Source organism: Pezoporus occidentalis, unplaced genomic scaffold (genome assembly GCF_034315485.1).
Source record: "Pezoporus occidentalis ecotype Australia unplaced genomic scaffold, CSIRO_AGI_Poc_V1 ctg443, whole genome shotgun sequence".
NCBI lineage: Eukaryota > Metazoa > Chordata > Aves > Psittaciformes > Psittacidae > Pezoporus > Pezoporus occidentalis.
Window position 1 is genome coordinate 73,332 of NW_026915773.1, and position 25,674 is coordinate 99,005.

General features: G+C 49.0%; 1 protein-coding gene across 2 annotated transcripts; it reads left to right on the plus strand.

The window, feature by feature from the left end:
- WDTC1 (WD and tetratricopeptide repeats 1) lies at nucleotides 1-25,304 on the plus strand. 2 transcript variants are annotated; one of them, XM_062635008.1, is made up of 16 exons: nucleotides 1-121; nucleotides 6,802-6,949; nucleotides 8,997-9,080; nucleotides 9,952-9,998; nucleotides 11,097-11,208; nucleotides 11,597-11,784; nucleotides 12,252-12,434; nucleotides 12,691-12,785; nucleotides 14,020-14,135; nucleotides 15,077-15,152; nucleotides 16,605-16,701; nucleotides 17,830-18,003; nucleotides 20,815-21,050; nucleotides 21,428-21,596; nucleotides 22,005-22,197; nucleotides 22,364-25,304. In XM_062635008.1, exons 2-16 carry the CDS (start codon nucleotides 6,842-6,844, stop codon nucleotides 22,559-22,561), a joined length of 2,076 nt encoding a protein of 691 aa, XP_062490992.1. In that variant the 5' UTR covers nucleotides 1-121; nucleotides 6,802-6,841; the 3' UTR covers nucleotides 22,562-25,304. The 2 variants fall into 2 exon arrangements, with proteins under 2 accessions (XP_062490992.1, XP_062490991.1); XM_062635007.1 differs by lacking the exon at nucleotides 1-121 and adding an exon at nucleotides 177-393.
- The last annotated feature ends 370 nt before the right edge of the window (nucleotides 25,305-25,674 follow it).

Here is a 25,674-nt window from a genome sequence, read left to right on the forward strand (position 1 = left end):
CCCTTTCCCATTGGCTTGCAGAGCTGTCAGTCACGAGGTGGCCGGCCGCCCGGAGGGCAGGCCGTAGGACGTATTCTCGAACGCGAATTACGCCATTTCCGTGGAGTCGGGTTAGCTGCTGGTGCGATGGGGGTGGTGGCGCAGTTGGCGTGGCGCATGCGCAGAGCCGAGCGGGGCGAGCGGCGGCGGGGGGTGCTGCTGAGCCCCGGACAGCTGAGGGGGTAAACAGGGGCCGGGCCGGGGTACGGCGGGGCCTGCGTTGGGGGCTCCGTGGGACGAGGTCCGGGGCTCGCGGTGCTCCTCCGGCTGCTCCTTCCTCGTGTCCTGCGCTGCCCCCTGCATGGATGGAGCCTCGCAACTTCCAGTGCCCGCGGCGCTCGGGAGGCCTGACAGGTAACGGTCCCAGGGCCGGCCCGAGCCCGCGCAGCGCCCCCAGCCCTGTCAGCGGCCCCCGTGCCCGGGGCGGGCGGGTCACCGGCCCCGCGTCCCTTGTGTCCCTTTCCTGACGGTGCCCCGCTGCTCTCCCTCTCTTTCCTGGCGGTCACCCCCAGCCCAGCTCCCATCCCAGGCACTCCCCACACCTCTCTTCTAGGAGCCTGACCCCATCCCCATTGAGACCCCCCCGCTTTACCCATCCCCCCCATTATCCTCCCCTTTATCCCCCCATTTATCCATTGCTTCTCTACCCTTCCCCTCCTTTATCCATTCCCTCTTTATTTCTTCCTCCCCTTTACGCAGCCTCCCCCTTTATCCAGCCTTTCCCCCTGCTAACAAGCACCTCTTTCCCCTTTAGCCCTGATGATACCTGTATCTTCTGGCTGGTCCTACCCCCTTGCCAGGTTCAGCCTCTACTTCCTCACTCCTCATTCCCCCTCCTGCATCTGGTGCTGCCCTGTCCTCACTTTCTCCTCCCCTTTACTAAGGGCTGACTCTGCCCTGCTTGCCTTTCCCGTGCTAAAGTCTTCCCGTGGAGCTTTCAGTGAGTGTCCTGCAGCCTTTTCCCTTGGGAAGCAGATGAGCCTTTTCTCTGCCAGTGTCTGCTGCCTGAACTCCTTCCTGCAGCTCCTGGACCATGTGGGTCTTGCCATTGGCCTGTTACTTGTGCTGGGCTGGTGAAGGGTGGCTGGAGGATGGCTGAGCTATAACCACCCCATGGGCATAGCAGAGTTGTCTGGACACGGCTGTCCTCTTCTGCTGGCTCTGTCAGCTCTCAGATCTACCTCTTCTCCTGCCCACCTCTGTTGTAAGCAGCTGCTTCCTGTTTTGTTGGTTGGCTCCATCTGTCCTGAGGAGTGACTGCTGCTCCTGGTGACTCCTTCAGCCATAGCAAAACCTGGTTCTGAGGTGTCTGCTGCTCACCAGGTCCTTGCCTCTTCTTTCTGGAGGTTTGTTAAAACCAATCTCTATGTATCTCTCTTCATTTGATCTGTGACCTCTTGGAAAATCAAGGTAAAGAGGAAAGGGAAAATAAGTGGTGAGGTTAAAGTTGGGGCTTAGGTGGTGTTTGAATGGGTGATGTCATTTGTGGATGCTTCAGGGCAGGGTCAGAGCAAGCTTCCTTTGGGATGAGCTGTGTGTCTGCAAGGCTTGGAGCATGCAGGGTGCTGCTTTTTTCTTCAATGACCTTGAGTTTGGAGACTGGGAAACTTGGGCTCATCAAACAGTGAGGAGTTGGGTTGCTCATTTAGTGTCGCTCATTCAAGAATGATCCCCAGAACTCCATTTGGAAGTGGACTTTTCCAGGAGCTGAAAGGGCTCGGAAGGTACTGTCAGTGTCAGCCCCGAGCTGGAGCCTGCAGAGATCTCTGCCTTGTTAATTTTTGACTGCAGGTTTAAAGGCTGAGTGTTGCGAAAGTTCTTCTGCCTCTGGAGCTTTGCGTTACAGGAGCAGAAGAGGCCAGGAGTGACCTGCAGCTGACTGCACCTCTCTGTGCTTCTGGGTGCAGTGTGAGGACACTGTCACTGTGGCTGAGGTGACAGCTGGAACTAGAGCCCAGGTTTTGAGTCCTGCCTGGGTGTTCCAGGCAGGTTGAGAACAGTGAGGGATAACAGAAGGTTGTCCTGCCTTGGAATTGAGTGCAGAGATGCCCTTGAAGGGGGAGAGAGAAATGTGCTCCAGTGTCAGCTAAGGGTCATCATCCCTTATGTGTAGTCAAAGTGAAGCTCCCTGTGGGGTCATCACTGGTAGCAATAGTGCAGATTGATCCAAAATTGTTCTGTGTCACTGGGACTTAATCCTCTCATTTCAGCATGAGTTGGTTGAGCAAGTTTTGTTCAAAGACAGCTGCATGAATGGGTTAGGAAACCGTATGTCTAAAAGTTAGGGGTTTTGTTGAAAGAGGAGCATCCTATGCCAATTTACATGCCTTTACTGATAACAAATGGCCAGAGGTTTCAAAGGAGCTTTGTGAAGCCTATAGGTGGATGAGAAATTGGAGTCACAGTTGATTCTTGTCAAAATACTGATGTGTATTTTCCAGAAGACCTACAAATATTGGGGCATTTTATGCTTTATGCCATGGTCAAGTCATAACGTAATTAGAAACTTGTTCTACATGTACAGTGGGGTGGTCAATATAGTCTTCAGCATTAGGAGCAGCCCTGGGAGAAGGACTTGGGAGTGTTGGTGGATGAGAAGCTCCCCAGGACCCATCAGCGTGGCATGAGCCCGGGACCCCCCCCATGTGCTGGGCTGCACCCCCACAGTGTGAGCAGGAGCTCAGGGAGGGGATCCTGCCCCTCTGCTGTGCTCTGGGGAGACCCCTGCCTGCAGTCCTGATCCAGCTCTGGGGCAACAGCACAAGAGGGACGTGGAGCTGCTGGAGGGAGTGCACAGGAGGCCACGGAGCTGCTGCGAGGGCTGGAGGAGCTCTGCTCTGAAGCCAGGCTGAGAGAGCTGGGCTGGGGCAGCCTGGAGAAGAGAAGGCTCCTGAAGGGGGGTCCTTAGAGCAGCTCCAGTGCCTGAAGGGGCTGCAGGAAACCTGGAGAGGGGCTTGGGACAAGGGCCTGTAGGGACAGGCCAAGGGGAATGGCTTTAACCTGCCCGAGGGGAGACTGAGATGAGCTCTTAGGCAGAAGGTCTTCCCTGTGAGGGTGCTGAGGCGCTGGCACAGGGTGCCCAGAGAAGCTGTGGCTGCCCCATCCCTGGCAGTGCTCAAGGCCAGGTTGGACACAGGGGCTTGGAGCAAGCTGCTCTAGTGGAAGGGGTCCCTGTGTGTGGCAGGGGTTGGGGCTGGAGGAGCTTTAAGGTCCCTTCAACCCAAACCACTTTGGGATTCTATAATGCGTGTTTCATATAGGATCTCTACATGTGTTAACTCAAGAACTAAGTAACTGTCATATTCATGGTGTGCGTGAGTCAGGGATTGCAACCACTTGTAGCTAATGGACAATGTCTGATGTGGAAAGAGACAATTTGGGACTTCCTGTGATGCCATGATCATTTCAGGTTGCCAAAGTCTTTGCAGTGGTGGAATACCTGTACAGCAACAAAGCCCCCCAGCTCTGTGAAGGCAAGAAAGGCTCTTAGAGTCTTCTCAGCCAAGCATATACAGCACAGCCTTGGATGCTGGTATTGGCATCTTTAAAGTCAGTTTTGGTTTAAACTCTGGCTTATTCCACTTTGTCAAGCACAGGGTTGATTTTGTGGATGATCTTCTTGATCTATATCTTTTAAGAAATAAAGTTAAGATGTGTTGATGAGCTGTTCAGAACACCTCTGAGTTACTGACAGTGACCTGTCCAGAGAGTTGGGAAGCTCCACAACACATCTATAACCCTAAAACCACTCGCATGTGCTTTGCTGCACTCCCCTGGCCAGTGGGAGAAGGTATCAAATGCTATGGCAGAGGAGACCTGGTTGACAAGCAAGAGAATTTGAGTCTTTCTTCAGGAGTGGTAGGTTTTGAGAGGGTTGAATGTTTGAGGTCTCTTTGGGGTCTAAAGAGCAAAAGAAACCCAAACTGCTCTTACAGAGGAAGACAAGCGGGCCCTGGCAAGGAAGAAATCAGCTGGATGCTGCCTGGAGAAGGGGACTGCAGATGGTGGTTGGAAGTGTTGTAGGGAAGCTCTGAGAAGAGTGACACACTGAGATCTGCTGGAATATTGTCCCTCATGTCTCTTGACAGTGTACTTTGTAATAATGGGTCATTCACTTCTCTGGGAAAAGTTGATTAAGTGTCACTAGTCACTGGTCACAAGCAGTGGGGTTGGGTGGCTGGTGTGTTTAGTAGGGCTACAAAGAGGGAGGGGAGCCTTGGGATATCAGCTTAGAGGTAAGAATTTCTTAGAGTCCTTGGCCTGAGGGCTGAACTGTTGAGGTGTCACAGTGATGGAGGGTCTCTCTGCCCCATTGTAGCTATGGATGGAGAGAGCATCTCTGTACACTGGAGGGTTTGGTAAGGAGGGCAGTCTGTGGGGATCCAGCCCAGGAGAAGGGAAGGTAGAGGCTTTTTAGCTGGGAAGGATATCTGGATTCATACTGTTGTGGTTTAAGCCCATCCAGTAACTGAGAACCATGCAGCCACTTGCTCACTCTACCCCTTCTTCCTTCCCCTGCTCCCAGAGGGATGGGGAGGAGAACCAAAAGAATGTAACTGCCTTGGGCTGAGATAAGAGCAGTCCAGTAACTAAGGTATAACACAGATCACTGCTGCTGCTACCAATAATAATAATGATAAGGGAAATAACCAGGGAAGAGAATACAACCGCTCACCACCTGCTGACCGGTACCCAGCCTGACCCAAGCAGTGATCTAGCCCTTCCGGGTAACTGCCCCCAGTTTATATACTGGGCATGATGTGCTCTGGTACGGAATACCTCTTTGGCTAGTTTGGGTCAGGTGTCCTGTCTCTGCTTCCTCCCAGCTTCCCCTCCTCCGTGGCAGAGCACAAGACTCAGAAAGTCTTTGGTCAGAGTAAACATTACTGAGCAGCAACTGAAAACATCAGTGTTATCCGTGCTGTTCTCAGGCTGAAAGTCAAAAACACAGCACTGCACCAGCTACTAAGGAGAAAAATGACTGCTACTGCTGAACCCAGGACACATCCCTGCATGCTTGGTCTATCCAAACCTGGAGCTGCTTTTTTGAATTAGCAGTTCTCTGTCTTGGAGAGCTTGGCAGAGAATTGTTCCTGGAAAGCACATCCTCATGGATATCTCCAGCAATGGAGCTTATCCAGCCCAGCTGGCATGTGTATGTAGATCTGGCCTTGGAAACAAGCAGCAAGGGGTCTCCCCTGTGCTTACCTCTGTGCTGCAGAGTCCAGAGGATCCACCTGCCCTTGTGCTGAGGTGCTCTGCTGCTTCCTCTCCCTCCCATGCTTGTGAGCTGTTCAGAAGGCAGTTGGTGGTGTCTGCTTATAGACTCCGTCTCCATGCAGAAGCAGGACAATACCTATGGAAAACCAGAGGCCAAGTATCAAAATCTGACCACTTCATCATCTTACTACAAGAATTAGCATGAAATACTGATGATCAAACACAGTCATGGTGCTGCAACTTGCTGTTAACCCTGGGAGGGAAGCAACTCTTGCTTACCACGAGAGTGAGTGAAGGTAGAGGTGCTTAAAACATGAGGTGTCCTCCTGGTGTCTTTCCTGGAACTACTTCTGGAGTAAAAAGAATACGGATTAAATACACTTGTGATGAACTAATATGTAGGGAGTAGTAGCTCAGTTTCAGGCTGACCAGTGGATGCTGGGGGAGTGTGCCTTTTGTCTGTGTTACATTGGATTGATCCTATGGCTACCCTGAAAGTCCTGCTTGGAAGCCCACTGCAAGAAACCTGGCTTTTCTGTTTGTTTGGATGGTGGTTCTTGCTGTCTATACGTCTAACAAGGTTTCTGTGTTCATGGAGGAGCCAGCTGTGTTAGGAAAGCAACTGAAACTTCTACCTGGAGCAAATTCTGCTGTCAGGAAGAATGAACTCCTGGTGCTTCCTACCCATGGGGAGATGCCTGTGTATGCACACTAGCAGGTTTTGGGAAGCAAATGGAAGCTGAAGCCCAGGGCTTCGGAGCTCCTGGGATGCAGGAACTTCATGGTTTCGCTGTGCACAGCAGGTCTGCCTCATTCTACAGGCTTTAAATTATTTAGCTTAGTGCATTAAATATGGAATTCCATTAGGAGGGTGGCAAACTCTCATTCCTCCTGGGTATACAACTTTCAATAATCACCCCTTTCCTAGTGCTAATGTAATTGGGTGTCCAAGTGATGGCACTTGATGGGTGGCTGATTCCAAAGAAACACTTAATGTCGTTTTTGGGGGGTTGGTTTTTGGCTGATAATCAAACGTAGTAAATGAGAGAGGAGAGGTGGCCACAAATATCAATGCCTTCTTTACTCATGGTGTAAGAGGTGGTGAGGCACTGGCACAGGCTGGACAGGAGTTGAACCAAGCTGCTCTAGTGGAAGGTGTCACTGCCCGTGGCAGGGGTGTGGAACTGCATGAGCTTTAAGGTCCCTTCCAACCCAAACCAGGCTGGGATTTTATAAGTGGACACAGAATGGTTGGAGGCAAGCTGTGAACCAGATGCTGCCCTGGACTGGCAGGGTCTTTGGCACAGAAACATGGCTTTTCTAGGCTGAGTAATCCTGGAGTTCTGCTTGGTGGGTATTCCTCTGCAAACTCAGGGTGTTCTTCAGTCTTGCATTGCTCCTTCTCATCCTCGAGTTTCTTCAATGAGCCTTTATACAAAGCTTTTCACTTCTTAGCCACTGCTATTGAAGTACTTGACATTGTATATGACTGGCCTAAGGTTTGTATGCCTGCCTTTACTTTCTTCCTGTTCTGTCCTGCAGGTAATTAAATGCCCTCTGTGTGGATCTTTGCTCTGGTGGCATGCTTGGATGTACAGCAGCTCTTCCGATAGCTTCTTTTTGTCTGCCCCATCACAAGAAGATGGCAAAAGCAAACATTACCAGAGACATCATCCACAGACAGATCAAGGTATGTGTTAGCCAAGTGTTGCTCCTGGTGAGTGGACAGCACGTAGAGGATTGGTGTTCATGGCCTGGGAAATACTCGTGGTGTTGCCTTTACTTCTGAAAAGACCTCTGCTCTTTACATATTGATAAGCTGTGTAAGAAGCTTAAGAGAACAAATACATAGGACCTGTTACTATCCTTAATGAAGAGGTAGGCTGAAGTATGGCAGAACAGGAATATAGCCCTTCTCCCTAGCAGGAGCTCCCTGTGCTAGTTTGACATCAGCAGGTACGTTCCTTTTGAGTACAAGGATGAAGAGAGGAATACAGCTACTTGTGTTTGAGCACCAAAAGGACCCTTAGCTCCCCACATGAGCTTTCTGTCTGCTGCTTTCTGTGTTCTCTTTGTGTGATCTTGCCATCAGAGGTATTTTCTGACTGCAGTAAAGCTAATGATCTGTCTCAGTCTTCTGGCTCTCTTTCTTCACAAAGTGCTGTGTTGCTTCCTCTGTATAGAGAAAAACTTGTCCTGTGGTCACATCAGTCATCTGATGGCTGCATTTGGTGAAAGATCTCTTAACATGAAAGGACCAGCTACAGCAGACACAATAGACAATTATTGCTTAGACTCGGAAGCCTTAAATCACTTGCAGCTTTGCTGGTAATCAGCATTCATGCAAGTGGGCTGGTAGTGGCCAGAATAAGGAACTAGGAACTTGAATTCTCTCTCCACTTTGCAGTTTGGTACCACACTTTGTGGTATAAATTTGTGATTTAATCCATGTATAGAGATTTGTTTTGCTGCTCTAACAAGGAAGGGATGGGTCTGTGCTTAGAGCCTTAGCCTGGCACTCTTTCACACTCTCTGCTCTCTTAGACTTTGATGCCTGACCTTGGGAAGATTTCTAAGTCTGACACTTCCTTGTAGGAAAAGCAGAATCCCACAAACCTCAAAGCCACTGGGGTTGCCGTAACAAGGCAGTTAGAACTGCTGCACCTTGCACTGTGCCTAGGAGTGTTTTGGGAATGTTATCGTATAAAAAGTGATTTGTCCTACAAAAAGCCTGTTTTGCTTCTCCTTTCCCCCTTTCTTTCTGTCTCCATTTTGTTTTCCAGTAGCTTTTGCTGTGTGGAGTTCATTACTTCATATGGGGCTGCAGAGCTGTAATGTGGTGTGCCAGTTCTCTGTGACTGCTAGCATGTTCCTAGTACCTAATCTAATGTTTAATGCCGGTGCTCCCATCTCTAAATGGTGCTAATGAAGACTTAAGTTATCTTCACCTGAGGGTAGCATGGCACGAGATGAGACCAAGGAATGAACCTCCTTGGACATTATATGTTCCATTCAGAATATGACTTGCATTCCCTGTTCCTCAGGCCTGCCTCAGCAGTTGGCCTTCTTTCATCGAAGCCATCTGCTCATGCATCTGCAAAGCCTGTGAGATCACAGGGGAAACAACTGCCCTGCTTTTCTTCACCTTCATTTGTACTGACGCAGTCCTGTGGCAGCTGCTCTTCTCCCTGTAGAACAGGCTGTGCTGTGGCACTGCAGCTACGTGCTCCCACTCCAGTCCTGCTGAAAGAAGCCATCTCTAAAGGATGCTGTCCAGTGATGTGCCCTAGTCTTTGCCCTGTGGTGGTGGTGGTGCTTCAGGGCAGGATCTGTGCAATGACAGACGTCTCCTGAGCAGCTGTGCTTTAGTACTGCAGTGGCTGCTGAAATCCTTGCCAAGAGATAATGACAGGCATTGCCAAGCTCTTTTGTATCTCCTGGTTATAGCTCGAAGTAGGCACAGTATTCTGGCCTAGTGTGGGCATCAAACCTTGTCTTGGCCACACAGCTGGAGCTTAGCAATGAGAAAAATGTCACTTTAAACCAATTCAGGAGCAAGAATTACACACTACCTATCTGGTCATGCAAATGACGTCTCCTTCCTACTGGACAGGTACTTGATGCTATGGATACCCCAATACTTGGCAAGGTCCCAGCTTGAGTTTTGAACCTTCTTTTAAAGGGCAAAAGGAGTGTTTTGTTTGCTGTAGTGAGTGTGCTGCTTGTTTGCCTCCCAGGAGAGGGGTGCGCTGGGCTTCGAGCGACACTATCACGTCACCGACCCTTTCATTCAACGCCTGGGCCTAGAAGCAGAGCTGCAGGTAAGTGGGTTGTGCTTAAAGAGCAATCAGGGCTACTTGTACAGCAGGAGTATATGAAATTCTCTCTTGTATGGGATAGATGCTGATTACTTAGTCCCCTAGACTGCATTAGAGCCAAGAATAGCTCAGTGAGAGCTTGTATGAGCTTTCTGCATTACCTAACACACACCTACAAGAGCCTTTAACGAGTGTGTAGCAGCTAATCCCAACAGTGGTGCCTGAAGAAGGCAACTGTCAACTGTTCAAGATACTCAGCTGGAATGTTGAAGAGGGTGATGTGTTGCCTAAAGAATAGGTTGTTGTATTGCAGTCTGACACGGCTTAAAAAGATCTTAAGATTCTCTTGGTTTGGGGGAGGATGGATTCTTTTGTTCCCCTTTTCAGTTGCATCTCTTGTGTTAAAGACTGCTCAATGCTCCCTTAGTCTACCTTGGGACAGCTGTTAGTTCATTTGGATGGAGATGGGTTATACAGTCACCCAGCAGCAAGGTGCATCTACAGGAGTAACCAGAAGTGCATTTCCCATGCATTTCCAGAGAACCTGTACATGTAATTTGTCAGCCTAGCCAAGGGCTTTGGAAGCAAAGTCACCTTTCCATGTGTGCAGCAGGAATTTCTCTGTAGCCTGTGAGATTCAACTGCCATTTTATTCAACGCTACCTATTTTTGGCTTATTTATTTCATTTTGCCTGTTCTAACCCAACTGCTAGAGCATGACTTGAGGTGCTTATCTGCTATGTGGGTGGGTTTTTCCACATTGGAACAAGCTGTTATGTGTGGGGAGCTCTCTGTGTCCTTGTCTTGGAGCAGCTCTGTTTGAGAAGTCTGAAGTTTGTGTAATTCTCTCTTCCCATTATGTTTTCTTCCTCAGGGTCACTCTGGGTGTGTCAACTGCCTAGAATGGAATGAAAAAGGAGAGTAAGTATGTGGCGTGACTCAGGGGATCAACCAACTGATAACCGCAGGTTCTCCCAGGAGTAAGATGCTTCCCATTCCTAGTAAAGCTCCAGCTCCAAGTTTTGAACTATAGTAGAGCTCACACTTCAAAAGCAGTTTTATTTTGTTAAATAGATCTGTATATTATTAGAAATGCCCTTTTGGTGACTTCAGAAGGGAAATGGTCAGCCTAAGAAGTGGAGATTGAAGCCTGCTTCTCTTCTCTTAAATGGTATTATGGATTAAAATGGAGCTTTAGGATTTGCCCAGCTGGTGGTGACCCCACCCCCTTCCCAATGCTCTTAAAAGCTTCTGCTGGGGGACAAATACATAGGGAAGTGAGGTAGAGCACTTAGTCCTCTGCAGTTTTAGAGGGAAACTAAATACAAGAGCATTATCTGCATGAGAAATGACTGGGTGTAAGGAAGAGCATGTATTTCTTGCCATGCCTCTCACAAGATCCCAAGTCTGATGCTCTTTAGAATGACTTCCCAGTAAAAATGTGTTCTTGAAAGAGATCTGGCTACAAGGAAGTAAGTTTAAGCAAGCTAATGGTTGGGGATGTCAAATGCTTTTGCTTCATTGACACAGATGTAAAAGCAAACAGTGCCTTGTAATGTCACTGCCACACCCTGCACTTAGTGAATCACTACATGAGCCCTGGCTTGGGACTGCTTGGGCCCATCCGAAGTCCAGGAATGAATGCCTTGGCTTGGGTTCGGGGATGATGTGGAGCAGTTCATGCAGCCAGGCTAATAAGCAAAAAGGAGGCTCTGCATTTTGTTGTTGACCAGATGCTCCTATTGTCTTCCCCTGTGCCACTGGAGTCTGTGCTGAACCAAAACCCACTGACTTTATTATCTATGGAGTTGCTGTTTGGCTAGTTTAGCTCCCTAAACTGGCTCAGTGGATGGGTGCATGGGGAGCAGCAAGAACACACAGCTAAGAACAGAGAGGGGAAGTGGGCTTCTTAGAACTGAACTAACTTACTGGGTGCCTGTGGTCAAAGCACTGCAAGAAATTGGTCACAGCGTAGAACAGAAGAATACATGATGCATATTTCTCTTCTGCTTCTTTTAGCTTGTTGGCCTCTGGCTCTGATGACCAGCATACCATTGTCTGGGATCCTCTGCACCACAAGAAGCTCCTTTCTATGCACACAGGACATACTGCAAACATATTTTCTGTCAAGGTATATCATTAGATAGAATGAGCAACTACCAAAATGAGCAACCTGAGCAGCAAGAGAACAGATCCTTGCTGGGAAACGTTTGCCTGCAAGCAAATTCCCCCACCCCAAAAAACTGGATTCAGTATTGCTAATGCTAGCAGAAAATACCTGCACTTCTTAGGTTGTGCAGCTCCCACGTTTATCTCATGCTCCCTATAAAGGCAAAGGGAATGATTGTAGCAGATTAGGATGTGTGATGAAGAGACTGTTTTGTGTGCTGCTGTAGCTGGTGCCTCCTGAGTGTGGGTGCGTTGCAATGTAGGTAAGAACCCAGGTCATCCTGTGTTCCGAAACCTGTGGGAACAGGCTCAGCACTTCAGGTTTGAATGTCAAATGTGTCTCCCAACAGTTCTTGCCACATTCAGGGGATCGGATCCTCATCACGGGAGCTGCAGATTCCAAGGTGCATGTCCATGACTTGACCGTCAAGGAGACCATCCACATGTTTGGAGATCACACCAACAGAGTTAAGAGGATTGCCACAGCTCCCATGTGGCCTAACACCTTCTGGAGTGCAGCAGAAGATGGGCTCATCAGGTACAAAACTCTTGTTGTTCTACCCCAGAATGAACTGGATTAGTCTCCACTGCAGTATATGTTATGCACACATCTGTCTGTCTCTGAGGAGCTTAAGCTCATTTCTCCCTTTTCTGGCACTGGAAGGATTCATCTTGAAATGTAGACTCCTCTGATAAAGACTCTCCTCAGCTTCTCTGTTTTCCTCTACTGCAAAGGGAGGCCAAGAAAGGAGGAGCCATGTTGAGTGGAAGGGAGATGCAACACTGAGCAATGTTTTTCTCCACAGTCATTGAGACTCTTCAAAGAGTAAAGTTACTATGAGACTCTGTTCCACTTTTCATACAAGCATACACCAAATGACCTGAAGGACACACATGGAGAAATGCATGTTCATGCCTCCCCATACTCAATAGACAAGCTAAGCCCTCTCTTAGTGCTGATTCTGTTACCTGGTGGAACGGATTGACCCTCTCTTCCCTTTGCAGACAGTACGACCTGCGAGAGAACAGCAAACGTTCAGAGGTCCTCATAGACCTCACAGAGTACTGTGGGCAGCTGGTGGAGGCCAAGTGCCTGACGGTCAACCCGCAGGATAACAACTACTTGGCAGTGGGGGCAAGTGGCCCCTTTGTGCGGCTCTACGACATACGCATGATCCACAACCACAGGTATTGGCTCTTCTGGGCAGACAGGAGTGGTCCAGGGATCTGTTCAAGGCTCTGGTGGGAAGGGGAAAGACAGGGAGCAATGTCTGGGGCTCACTGTGAAGTTTTGCCCAATCTGTGTGGTGTGGAGCAGGCTGGTGAGCGCACAGCTGTATAAGCAGGAGGCCTTGCCCTTGTGTGTGAGCGAGAAGTGTCAGTCTAGACCAGGCTTCCAGCAGTTGAATGCTGTGGTTATAAGGCTGTTCTTCTTTCTGGCTAGGAAAAGCATGAAGCAGAGCCCTTCAGCTGGAGTACACACGTTCTGTGATCGACAGAAACCCCTCCCGGATGGCGCAGCACAGTACTATGTGGCAGGTACTGGCTAGGGGGACACTGATGGGACTTAATGCCTGAAGAAGTGGAGTTCTACGCATGACAGAAGCACTGCTTGGAACAGTTCTCTGATACAGGGATGGTCCATGGAATAGCAGTTTATTTCACTTCTATGCTGTGAATTCTTGCTTATGGTACCTACATAACAGGTTACCTGCATATTTTACCTGCATAACACTCCCTGATTTGGCAGTGGTGTGTGGTGGTGAGCTGGCCTTACTTCTTGGATAACTGGGGGGCTATAGGTTTCTTCCTGGAACTGGTCCCAGTAAGGCTGCTGTTCATTGTCATCACTGTCTTTCTGGCACAGAAGATAAGTGGATTGCCCTCATTCTGCAGGTGAAGCATCAATGCTGCAGTATCTGGGCAACAAAGGTGACATTCTCTCCAGTGCTTGTTATTTACTACCTTTTTTTCCCAAAAATGTTTGTTTTTTTTATCAAACTCTTAGACCAGCATGTTCAGCAGACCAGTTCTGACAGTCTTGCTGCTGCTGAGCCCCGCTAGAGGATTTCTTAGGTCTCCTGAATTGGTCATGCAACACATCTGCTGTCTGAAGCAAAAGAACTTGTGTGTGAGCTGAATATTTAGGAGCTTTGGGTTGGTTGTGCTAAGGGCTCTATGAAGGGAGTCTGATGAGAGGGTTGAGGATGGAGGTATTTGCTTGCAGATGGCCATGAATCACAGAGGCCAAATCCAAAATGAATCCCTAAAATTGAGATTTACTGGGTTCTGCAGGCTTTGTTGCTAGCAAACTAGTTGTAACCCAGTCTTCATATGGAGATGGCCTTTCAGAATTGGTATCTAGAGTTTGTGAAAAGGCAGCTTTGCACATTTGTGTGTTTTCATAGAATCGTGGAATGGTTTGGGTTCAAGGGACCTTAAAGCTCATCCAGTTCCAACCTCCTGCCATGGGCAGGAACACCTTCTACTAGACTAGGTTTCTCTAGCGTGGTCTTGAACACTGCCAGAGATGGAGCAGCCACAGCTTCTCTGGGCACCCTGTGCCAGTGTCCCACCACTTCATGGCAGAGGATTTCTTCTGAAGATCTAAATATGGTGGCTGATGGAAGGATTCAGTAAACATCAGGAGGAAATGGAAAATCACTTCATACATTGCTCTCCTACCAAGCCCCTGTAGAAGGGAGCAGCTGGGGTGGGACAAAGACAACAGTTGCAAGTGAAGCTTATGTGTATGGACCATTTCTTTCCCCAGGGCACCTTCCAGTAAAGCTTCCAGACTACAACAACAGGCTGAGAGTTCTCGTGGCCACATACGTCACCTTCAGTCCTGATGGCACTGAGCTTTTGGTCAACATGGGAGGAGAGCAGGTAAGGAGGCAGCTCGAAAGCTTCATGTGGGGCTGTGTGTGTTGGGTCACCACATGTTGTTGCGTGTTTAAAAAGGGGTGTAGCCACTTCTCTGTGAGTGCTGTGATTGTTTTTTAACCTGCTTTCTGATTCATTCAGCCTAAATGCCTGGTGTTAGGGATTGATTTGTTGTGCTGCCACTGATCAGACTTGAACCACATTCTCTTCAGGTTTCCCAATTCCCATTTTATCTTCTGAAAGAGGGAAAAAAAAAACAGTTCTGGAACTGACCCGTGCAGTCCTAGAGAAGATTTCATAACTCATTCCTGAAACATCAGACTGCTTCTGGAATAGAATCTAGTAAATTAAGGAACTTATGGAAGCAAAGGCCTTCACCTGGAATCTTGATTGCCTTAATTAGAAGTGATATTCATGGATCTTTGTAAAGCCTAGCAATGAAATGAGAAAATCCTCCTGCCAGCATTCATCCGCATGGATGAAGTAGGACCTTCGCTTGTCCTCAACAGATCTTTCTCACACGTGCGCTCATTCTCTTTGAGAGAAGATGCTGGGTTAGATGAGTTGCAGCTCTGAGCTGAGCTCTCAATTCCTATCCCAGTGCTACATTAGGGCTTTGCAGGGCTGCTTTCCAAGCTTCTCAGGAAATCCTGGTTTCGTCTTAGAGACACTTTTGCCTTGGTTTAGGGTTTTCTCACCTCTTCAGTAAGACAAGGCTCCTGTTTTTCAATGTTCTAGTTTCTGAAGCCATTGCTGGAATGAGACACACCACTGGTGCTGCTGTCAGCCTGTGTGTACCCAATCTTTAACCAAGGTTCCCAGTTAGAAAACTGGAAATAGTAGAATGCAGGGTGGAAGTGAATACCCAGCCAGCCCTGTGTTTCTGTGACTTGAGCAGCTATGTGTCACGCACTTTTGTCTCATTCTTTTTCTTCATTCCTTAGGTCTATTTGTTTGATTTAACATACAAACAGCGACCGTACACTTTTCTCCTCCCAAAGAAGTGCCACACTTCAGGGGGTGAGTATGATGCTAGCGTGGAAGTGAGTGAAAGGCAGAGGGAAATGGTGTACTACACAACTCTTTTCAGGGGTCAGCCCAGTCTGGGCAGGAACAAGGAAAATGAAGCAGGGGTTAGCTGTTGCTGGGTTGTTTCTGCAGTGTAGTTCATACCCTGGGTTCTAAACCCCTTCTGGAGAGTGACAAAATGTGTGTCTTGAGGGGAGAAGTGAGCTGTTGCATGTGTGAACTAAGGAGAATGCTTAAAGCTGCACACAAAGAATAAAGTAGACTTCATAGAGGGTTGAAGACCTCAGGGGGAAGCTTTGTGGACAGGCAGGGAAGTGGTATATTGTTTAAACTTACTAGTAAAATGTTATCCCCTCATGTCTGTTATCCCCTCCTTCACCCATTAGGAAGGAAGAGAGAACAATTTCTTCCCTAGTCTAGGAATTGGGGGTTGGAACTAAGTGATCTGTAAGGTCCCTTCTAACCCAAACCATTCTGTGACTCTGAATCAGGCCTGGCACCGCCATCCCTCCTGGTGCTGAGACAGTTGAATCAAAGTAATTTATTTGATGAGCAAGTGTATCCAAAAGCCTTTTTATTCTTGGCCCTGTTTCTTCCAGGGCCTGTTTGTACACACAGATACTGCAGTGCTCAGAGCACTCTGGCACAGTTTGATCTGTGTACTCAGTGTGCTTTAGGCCTTAATCTAACCCTCACATCCTGGTAGCAAACACATGCCCTGCCTTTCTCTTATGTCTTGAATGCGTGTGGGTGATCTGGACTGTTGTATCTGGTGAGGTCAGGCTTCCACTGGTAGGAAAGTGTTTGAACAGGCTCACAGGGGTGCAGCAAATGCTCCTCCCTGTTGGGCACAGAAAGTTCAGGTACAGGCAGTGGGAGTACAAAGGCTGATCTTCATGTGCATGCATGTCTGTGCACACTGCAGTCACTGAGCAGTGCAGTGCATGGCTTGGAGAGTGGCCCCAGTTTTCCAGGCTGTGAAGCTGCAACAGAAATGCAGGTTGTAGCCATTTAAGCTGGGTATTTTGGGTAGAAATGGCAGATGATGTGGCTGCACGACCTTCAGAGGGTTACTTCAGCTTGTAACAGCTCCTGGAGCAGTGGGGTAAGGAAAGCACAGAAGGCAGAAAGCATGTAGAATTCCTTTCCTGAATTCCTCCAGTTGTTCTACTCCTCCTTGTTCTATTAAACATAGCTCTGTGATTCTTTATCTGAGTGAATCTAAACTAGAAAGTTACTGATGTTAATAAACAGTTCTGCAGTGTTAAATATCAGGCTCTTGGTGATTACATACTAAAGAGTCAGTCTGAAGGCAGTTCAGTTCAAGCTGCCCTCTCTGTACGTACTTTGTTCTATATGCATCTATTTTCAAGCATTAGCTTGTATAATCCCCATTGATGCATAGCATGGCTGTGTATTTTTGGTGTCTTTCCTAACCTTCAGAAGTGCAGAATGGCAAAACCTCTACCAACGGAGTGTCCAATGGCATCCACCTCCACAGCAACGGCTTCCGCTTGGCTGAAGGAAGAGCACATGTGAGGTAAGGGGCATGAAAGCCCCTACTGGTTGTTCTTGTCCCCCTGTATTGGAGGGAGCTATTTGATTCTATGGTTCTTCCTCTTGCCATGGTTAGGTGCGGCTAAACAAGGGGTGACGTGCGGATTCACTCGGTGTGTTGACTTGATTGTTAAGTTGCCTCTGTCCTAGGAGCTGTATTTGCTTCTGGTGTGAACAAGAGTCAGATCAGCCAAGAGCGGCCTAGGAGAAATGTTGTCCGTGAGGATTTTTCCCCTCTTTATAATGAATTACTGTGGACAAAATGAAGGAATTACTTTTCAGGCCTGGAAGCAGAGTGTTCTTAGTTGTTCTGACCTGCAGAAACTGTGTCTTGGTAAATGGGAGAGGCTGTCAGGTCCAAAGAGCTTTGCTTCCCTTTGCCATTGTTTAGGGGCATCTGCCTGCTGCAAACTGAACTGAAGCAGCCAGAATTGCTTTACGCCAATGCCACTGGAGTCATTACTCCTGCAGTCTGCATGGTTGCTAGGAACGGGTGGAGAACCCTCCTCTATTGTTCCTGGGGCTCTCTTTTAAGAGCAGAACGCAGCTGGGTGAAGCAGCAGCAGACTGGAAGCACATCTTGCTGCCTGCTTTTCCTCCGGCTGATGAGCCACAGTTAAAAGTCAAGACACAGTTGCTTAATACCATATATGGGTAGTCTGGGTTCTACAAAGTCACTTTGTTCGATGTTTTCAGCTTGTTTCCTCTAGATGGCCCCTCCAGCACAGCAGCAGAGATGTAGCTGGAATGGTGGGCTGCTGAGCATGGGCCTTGTGCAGCTTGGGATGCCTGGTTTCCTGCTGAACTGGTGTTCTGGGATTGGCGATGTTGTTTATCCAGTCAAAGCAAAGCTGTCTGAGGGATTAGATGCTTATAATACCCACTGTTCAATTGTGGGTATATGTCTGTCATATAAATGATGGTCAAAAAAAACCTTCCTCCTAAGTCCAGTTTATGCAGGTACAGGATATCTTCTGCCTTTGTCTGACATTTCTGGTATTAGCTAATGCTTGCTGGGACTTATTAAGCTAGAACAAAGCACTGCAGACAATTAACTGGAGTTCACAGAGCATGTGAGACTTACCTGTGCTCCTTCCTTCTTTCTCTTCAGTCCCCAAGTGGAATTACCTCCATACCTGGAGAGAATCAAGCAGCAAGCCAACGAGGCCTTTGCTTGCCAGCTCTGGACTCAAGCCATCCAGCTCTACAGCAAAGCAGTCCAGAAAGCCCCCAACAATGCCATGCTGTATGGAAACAGAGCTGCTGCCTACATGAAACGCAAGTGGTAAGGAAGCAGTGGGTGTCAGAGGTGACAGAGATCTGGGCAGCACTGATGCCTTATCCACTGTACAGAACCTTTGTGCAGAGCAGGGTTGGGGTTTTTGGATCAAGTGGGTCACCTCTGGCATAGAACAAGGGGATTGCACAGCCACAGATACTGCACAGGCAAGTACAGCTGGTAGTAGCTCCTCATTTTGCCTACTGGCATGCTGAGTAATGTTCTGTTCCTTTCCTGTTTCAAAAGAAACCCAAAATCCACTTCTGAGTAACAGCATTATGAGTGTCTGAAAGGGTGTTTGCATTTCTTTGGATAGTTCTGATCTGCATTAGAGTATGGCTCAAAATCTGCTGGCAACAGATGAGGTAATGGTTATAGTGTTTTCTGACTTCATCTCTCATGATAGAAGATTGTTGTAGGGCTGCCTGGAGTTGCTTTGCTTGCTGCTTTATCCAGGTAACTAGTACTGCAGATGATCAGGCGTGACCTGGTGGTTCCTGTGTTAGCCCAGCTAACCCACCTTCCCCTTTACTGAAAGCAAACCTCTCTGAGGGATGTGGGGAGGTGGCAACTGGTGTCTCGGAGTCTGGGGGAGGTTCTGTCTTTACTGTTGCAAGACACACTGGTAGCCTCTGCAGTAGGTAATGTCTTCTCTGACCAACAGCCAGAGCTGCATCTGCAAGGTACACCTGACTTATTTTAGTGTCTGTCCCCTTGAGCAGAGGAAGACTGAGCAGAATGACTTGCTATGAACATAGTTAAAATAGCTGTCGTCCTTCATCTCCATTTGCTTTGTGAGGATATCCTTCTCCTCTCCCTGCTGAAATCCCCAGGATGAATTCTCCTCTCTTCTTGCCAAGATAAAGAGCAGCCAGCAGTTGTTGTGACTGTTGGTAACTGGCCTACTCGCTGTTTTGCAATAGCAGAGATTTGGGAGCTGCCTCAAAAAGACCTCGGTGTTCAGAGGGAGAAGAACAATAGCTTGGGATTAAGGAATGGAAGGCAGAAGCTGAGTGCTGAGCTCATGAATGACGTTTTCCTTATAGGAATTTTTTTTCCCCAAGGATGTTGGCAGATCTGAACCTTTCTGTGTGTCAGCCCCTGCTTTGCTACAGCTTTCAGTAGCAGGAAGATATGAAAATGTATGCATGATGGGTTTCTGTGGTGGGCAATGATTAGAATTTAAATAGTCCTGAGCTGGAATCTGCTCGGGTATAGGAAAGACTGGACAGTTTCCTGCTGCTGGATGGCAGAAGGTGATGGGATGTTGCTGAGTAGCTGGACAGTGACCCATGCTGTACTCTTCTGTGTCTCTGAGGTGTGCTTTGTGTTCGCAGCAGGAGCTGTGCAGGATGCTGCAGGTCTTGATTTGGCCTCATTCTCTGAGTAACACAGAGACAGATCTCCCCCCTTGCTCACCTCCCCTAAGATGCTCCTGGTATCTGCAGCACTTCTAAAGCTGTCCTCTTAAAATCTGCTTCTAAGAGCCAGCTCCATCAGTATCCAGCCCTGCTTTTAGCTGTCCATGTTGACAGTACTTAGCTGATTCAAACCTATAACAGTGGGAGAAGTCAGGTCCTGCTTTACATCTCAGTGTTTCTACACCAGTCTCTTGGGCTGGCTGACACTGGGATTCAAGGTTGGAAGGGTTTTGGGGGTGGCAAAGTAGCTAATAGTCCGTTCTGCTCTGAACTGATGAGACGCCCATCTGTGTCATCCAGTTCCAAACCCCTGCTACAAGCAGGGACCCCTTCCACTGGAGCAGCTTGCTCCAAGCCCCTGTGTCCAACCTGGCCTTGAGCACTGCCAGGGATGGGACAGCCACAGCTTCTCTGGGCACCCTGTGCCAGCACCTCAGCCCCTTCACAGGGAAGAGCTTCTGCCTAAGAGCTTGTCTCAGTCTTATGACGGCTAAGAATAACAACGTTCCACCAGCAATGGTGATCACTGGTCAGCAATAACAGATCCTGTGGAGACCTGGCATTCCCTTAGGAGAAGGTCTTTTCCGTGCTGCCTCTGGACAGTTGAGGCTCCGTGCTGGTGCAGCAGGCGTACAGCCCTGCCTGACTTCTCAGCCTCTGTCAAGCTGAAGGGAATGCCAGCATGCAAAACTCAGCAAGTCTCTCCTGCTTCCAGAGCACAAGCAGAGGCGTTCTTATTCCCACAGCTCTGGAGCTTAGGGGAATCAAGCATAGCCTCCAGGAACTGTACCCAGGATATAAATATCCATTATGATCCCAGTCTGCTGTAACACTTACTTCCAAAACTTAAAGCTTTTTCCTCTAAAGGTGAGAAAAAACTGCTGCAATAGAGATTTCTCCGTCAGGGTGCTGAAGTGTGCTTCTGTACCTCCTTCTTGAAGCCTACAAGTGATTGGGAGTGTGGGCAGCAAAAGATGCTACCACACTGTGTGTCCACAAAGGGGCACGCGTGAGCTGCCGTGCTCCGAGGAGGCCCTGCTCTCCTTGCAGAGAGGCCTTGTGTCTGCTTGGCCAGAGGGCTGGAGCATCCTCCATCTTCAAAGGACTTCCCGAAATGTGTTCTATCCGTCAGCTCTGCACAGTCGGTTCTAAAATGGCAGGTCAGGACTTGCTGGGTTTCCCTGTGTGCTCACACTGCAGTCAAGGATCTGGGCTTGGTCAGATGGGGCCCCTGAGAAGCAGTAAATGGTATTAGCATCAGAGGTTGTGGGGTGTTTGAGTGCATAGAGAAAGCTGGAAACAACAAGCTTTGAAGTGAAATGAGGGCTGGGAGCAGTGGTGGGAAATGTGTGCTGGCAATGCTTGGGCTGTCTAATCCATGCTCCCTTTTCTTCAGGGATGGGGACCATTATGATGCTTTAAGAGACTGCCTGAAGGCCATATCCTTGAATCCGTGCCACCTGAAGGCCCATTTCCGCCTTGCCCGCTGTCTCTTTGAACTCAAGTACGTGGCAGAAGCACTGGAGTGTCTGGATGACTTTAAAGGGAAGTTCCCAGAGCAAGCACACAGCAGTGCCTGTGATGCACTAGACAGGGACATCAATGCAGCCCTCTTCTCCAAGAGCGATAACGGTGAGTGCCAGTGCCTGCTGTGGTGCTTCAAGGTTATACTGCAGTCTAATGATGGGACAAGGAATGTTCTCCTTAAACTGTCCTTCTGAAGTAAAACTCCAATTGGAGAGAGAGATTGATTGTTCTTGTGCACAAAAACTGGCCTGAGCCTGTTCTTTCCTTGTGCCTGGGCCTGGTTTGCTCTTGAGCAAGACTGTGATAAAAGGAATCTGATGTACCCAGGAGATAATGTGGAAGGAAGCTTGTGCTCTAAGCCCTGCTCCCTGCTGGAGTTGTCCTTAACTCTCCTATAAAGCTCTTGGGGTCTCCTGGAGTGCTGTTTGCTTTGAACATGTTCCTCCCCCAGTTGTGATGAGGGAAATGTGTTGTCCTTCCAGCTGAAGACAAGAAAGGGGGTGGCCCCATCCGGCTGCGAGCCACAGGCCGCAAGGATTCCATCTCGGAGGATGAGATGGTTCTGAGGGAGCGCAGCTACGACTACAAGTTCCGATACTGTGGCCACTGTAACACTACTACCGACATCAAAGAGGCCAATTTCTTTGGCAGGTATGTGGCAGAGTGTAGGAGGGATGCAGCAGCAGAATGAAAATGCTCCCTTCCGTCAGGTAAAGCCTCATATAGCCCCATGTGACTGTTCATAAAGTGATGCTGACACTGGTTTGCAGGGTTGAGAAAGATGACAGAAACCCTCCTCTCTGTGTGGTTGCATGAACAACGGGTTCAGTAGCAGACCCATAGAGGACCCAGTTGGGGTGGCATTTCAGACAGTCCATTTGGGATTGAAAACATGAATCCCACGGATGGAGGGAACCAACACAGGAAGCTTTATGTGGATCTGTGAGTGTGAGGGGTGGCAGCCTGCTGATTATAGAAACCAACTGAGATTCTCATGTCTGCTAGAGACTAGCTGTGGCTCTAAGCTGTGATCTCCAGCCTCTGCTCCTCTCACCCTAGCAATGCGCAGTACATAGTCAGTGGGTCAGACGACGGCTCCTTCTTCATCTGGGAGAAAGAAACCACCAACCTTGTTAGAGTGCTGCAGGGAGACGAGTCCATCGTGAACTGTCTCCAGCCTCATCCCAGTTACTGCTTCCTGGCTACCAGCGGCATTGACCCGGTTGTACGACTGTGGAACCCCAGGCCAGAGGTAAGAGCTGTGCTTGGTAAGGTAAGGCTGTCTTGGTGTCATGAGATGTAACACACACTGGGCTTTCCCACTGGGATCTCTTAGGAGCTGCAGCAGCAGTAACCTCTTTAGCCCCAGTTTGGTGCTGGCATTGCCTTGCTGAGTTCTCTCCCTTCTTGTGTTGCAGAGTGAAACCCTGAATGGCCGCGTGGTGGTGGACATGGAAGGTGCTTCCCAAGCTAACCAGAGGCGCATGAACGCAGACCCACTGGAGGTGATGTTGCTGAACATGGGGTACCGGATTACAGGACTGACCAGTGGTGGGGCTGGAGGCTCAGATGATGAAGACAGCTCAGAGGGGCAAGTCCAGTGCCGGCCCAGCTAAAACAGAACTGCCTCTCCTCCCTCTTAACTGTCTGGCTGAAAGGGAACCTAGTTTCCTTGGTCCTGGACTTCCTCTGATGAATGACTGCACTGTTTCGCACTATGCACAGAGTAGGACAAGCTGGCAGGGGCAGGAGTGGCCGTCTCTAAACCATCACCACCACCTTCTCCTCCTCCCCTCATGCTACTGAGCAGCATGGCAGTGCAGTCCAGGGTTTGCCTTTAGTGGAATTTAGTCCCAACAGGGGTCTTTGAGTTGTCTGTAAGCAGTGTAAGCTGGTGATGTTGTTTTCCAGAGTTGCTGTATGTTCTGGTACAGGGTTGGCTGCATTCATTCATTTGCAGGGGGAATGTGAAATTCCTGAATAAAATACAAACCTAGGGCAGGGCTTATGGAATGAATTCACTGCAGTGAGCTTGATCTTGAAAGCTTGACTCTGCTTTTGTGCTGCCAGCCTGTTTAGAGGCCCCTGGTTTAGGGTTGTTGGCCATAAAACACCTCGTATGTCCCATAACATCTTTCTTCTGGCTTTCATCTCTTAACATTTTGTCACCAGATGTAGCTGTGTTGTGTTAAGGACTGGATGTTGCCCATGTTGTCCCTGGGCATCTGTCTTAGTTGATGGATCAGTGAAGGCACTGAGTATGCGCAGCTCAGCAGGGCAGGGGGTGCTTGCCATGGAGAAAGGTGACAGCAATGAGAGCAGGTTCGAGCAGAGGCTTAGGACTCATGTAGCTGAAGCTACTGAGGAAAGAGGCTGGTCTCTCCATTGCCTAAAACGTGTGTACCTGTGTTCATCTCCTCTCCACATCCCCTGTCCTCGAGCTGAGAACGTTGCCACAATGTACATGTATCTAAAGTGTCAAGCTTTTAGACGGCAGCATGTGTGTGCAGTCAGCTGTTCTGTCTTGGCCAAGGTGGGCCTCATTGGGCTGGCATCTGATGGGTTAGTGGTTCTCTCAGGAGCCCTCCTCCTTCTTCCTTCTCTCCCGAAATGGCTGCAAAGCCAGGAGTGCACCTAGAAATACAGCACTGCACTTCCATCCTTTCCCCTGTCATGTCACATGCAGCCCTGATCTTCCCTCCTGCAGTTGCCAAGCACTAACTATCAAACAGATCTTCCACAGCTGTGCTTACAACCGGATCCGAAGAGGTTGTTTTTTCTAGGACTATCAACTAAGACCAAAGAGCCCCTGGAGATCTTCACTGCTCTGTGCTGTCTCATATCTCTTCCTGCTGAAGGTCTGAACATGGACCCCTTGGTCCCAGGGGTGTGAGATGTGTGTCTGGGAGTGTGTGCGCATGTGTGTGTGCTGCATTAGGGCTGTTCTTCCATGTGGTGCAATCCCTGGTCTTCCTGTTGCTGCTGTGGATGAGAGGCCTCCCTTTCCTCCTCTGGCTGCCAAGCACTGATGAGAGAGACTGCACAGTTCTGGCTGATCGAGGTAACTGCTTCCTCTCCCTTCCAGAGCAGTCTTGGACATAAGTGAGCCTTTTACAGGAGGGAAAGAGGCCACAGAGCCTCGTAGCTGCAGCATCTCTCCAAGGACGCTGCTTCCTGCACAGAGAAATCCCCCAGTGGAGTTAACCAGGACCAGGTCTCTACCCCTTAGACAAAGATGTCTATCTGCTCTGTCCCGGGTGGCACTGAGCCCTAGTGACCCCCAGCCTTGTGGGAGCATGGTCCTTACCATCTGGGCACTGCTGAGCTGTGAGGAAGGCTGAGTCAGCCGTTCTTCGCTGGAGCAGAGCTCTCCTGGGACAGATCCAGATCCTCACTTGGCTCTGAGGGCATGGTGTAGGTGTGCCTGCTCACTCCATGTACCTGTGTGGGGTTCACAAGGTGTCCCAGGTGTACTCCAACACTCGGTGCTCTTCCCAACCCAGAGACAGCAAAAAACCTCTTCTCACTTGGGTGGCTCTTTGCCATGGTCTGGCCTTTTCTTTCCTTGCTTCAGGCTTCCCTCTTTTTTTTGCAGCCTCTTTTTTTCTCCTCTTCTCCTCCCACTCAAACTTTGTTTTCCCAGCTTTCAGGAGACAACGTCTGCACACTTTGATTTCTAACCGGAGACACCAAGATTGGAAAGCTCTGAAGAGAACAGGCCTCTCCCTCCCCATTCACCTTGTGCTGTGGCAGCTATTTCTTGTTGGGTTTCCCCTTGTGAGCTGTGGGAGAGCTGGAAGATTCCCTGCCTCTGCAGTGGGTTGCTTGTTGTTAATGGCTGCTTTGGTTTAAAGATGAGGAATGATAATGGGAGAGAAGGGGAGAGAAGAACCTTTCTGCCTCTGGCCCCTTGTCCTGGGCAGATTACCTGCTCTGTCACTTGATAATGAGGGCTTTGTATTTATTGGTGAAGAAATAAAACCCATGCTGGGGAAGTAGGGAGAAGATGTTGCTTTATTGACCTCTGCTGTTTACTTCAACCCCCTCTTTGGGAAAGCTTCTTCCTGCTCTATCTGGTTAACTCTTTCTAGGCTGGGATATGCAGGGATGCCTCCTCTATTTTTGTACTCTAGCAGCGAGCTCTCTGTAAGGAGAGCCCAGGATTCTCTTTAGTAGTGCAATGACCATTGCTTCTCGCTTTTCCAAGTACTAAAAGTGATCAATCATCTCGTAAACTCTGCCCCTGCAGTTGTAGAAGTAACACACAAGCCTTACTGCCCTCGTTAGAAGGAGCAGAACACTTGATTCTCTGGTCCTGGAAGAGAAAGGGTTAAAGAGATTAAACAATTCTTTCTTCTAGTTTTTTTCTTGGTGTCATTTTGTTTGGGGGATTGATCTGCCTTTGTTCTACCTTTCTGCTCTCTGGAAGTGGATAGGGAGGGAGGAGGGAGGCCTGGTGGGGCTGGGTGTTGTCTACTCAACAGGGCTTCATGGGAAGCTCCAGAACTCGTTTGGAAGCTGTGGTGGCTGCTGGGTTAGTGCTGATACTGGTTTATCAGGTGTGGGAGCTTGGCTCTGTCAGTGCAAGGAGGCTGGGGCTGTGTTCAGGAGCAGAACCCACCTCTGGCTTGGTTCAGAGCCAGAGCTGTGGATGTTGGGGTGAGGAGGAACAAGCTGGGGCTTGCTGGGGAGGGAGAAGTGACGCACATGTCTGACAGGGAGAGGAGTG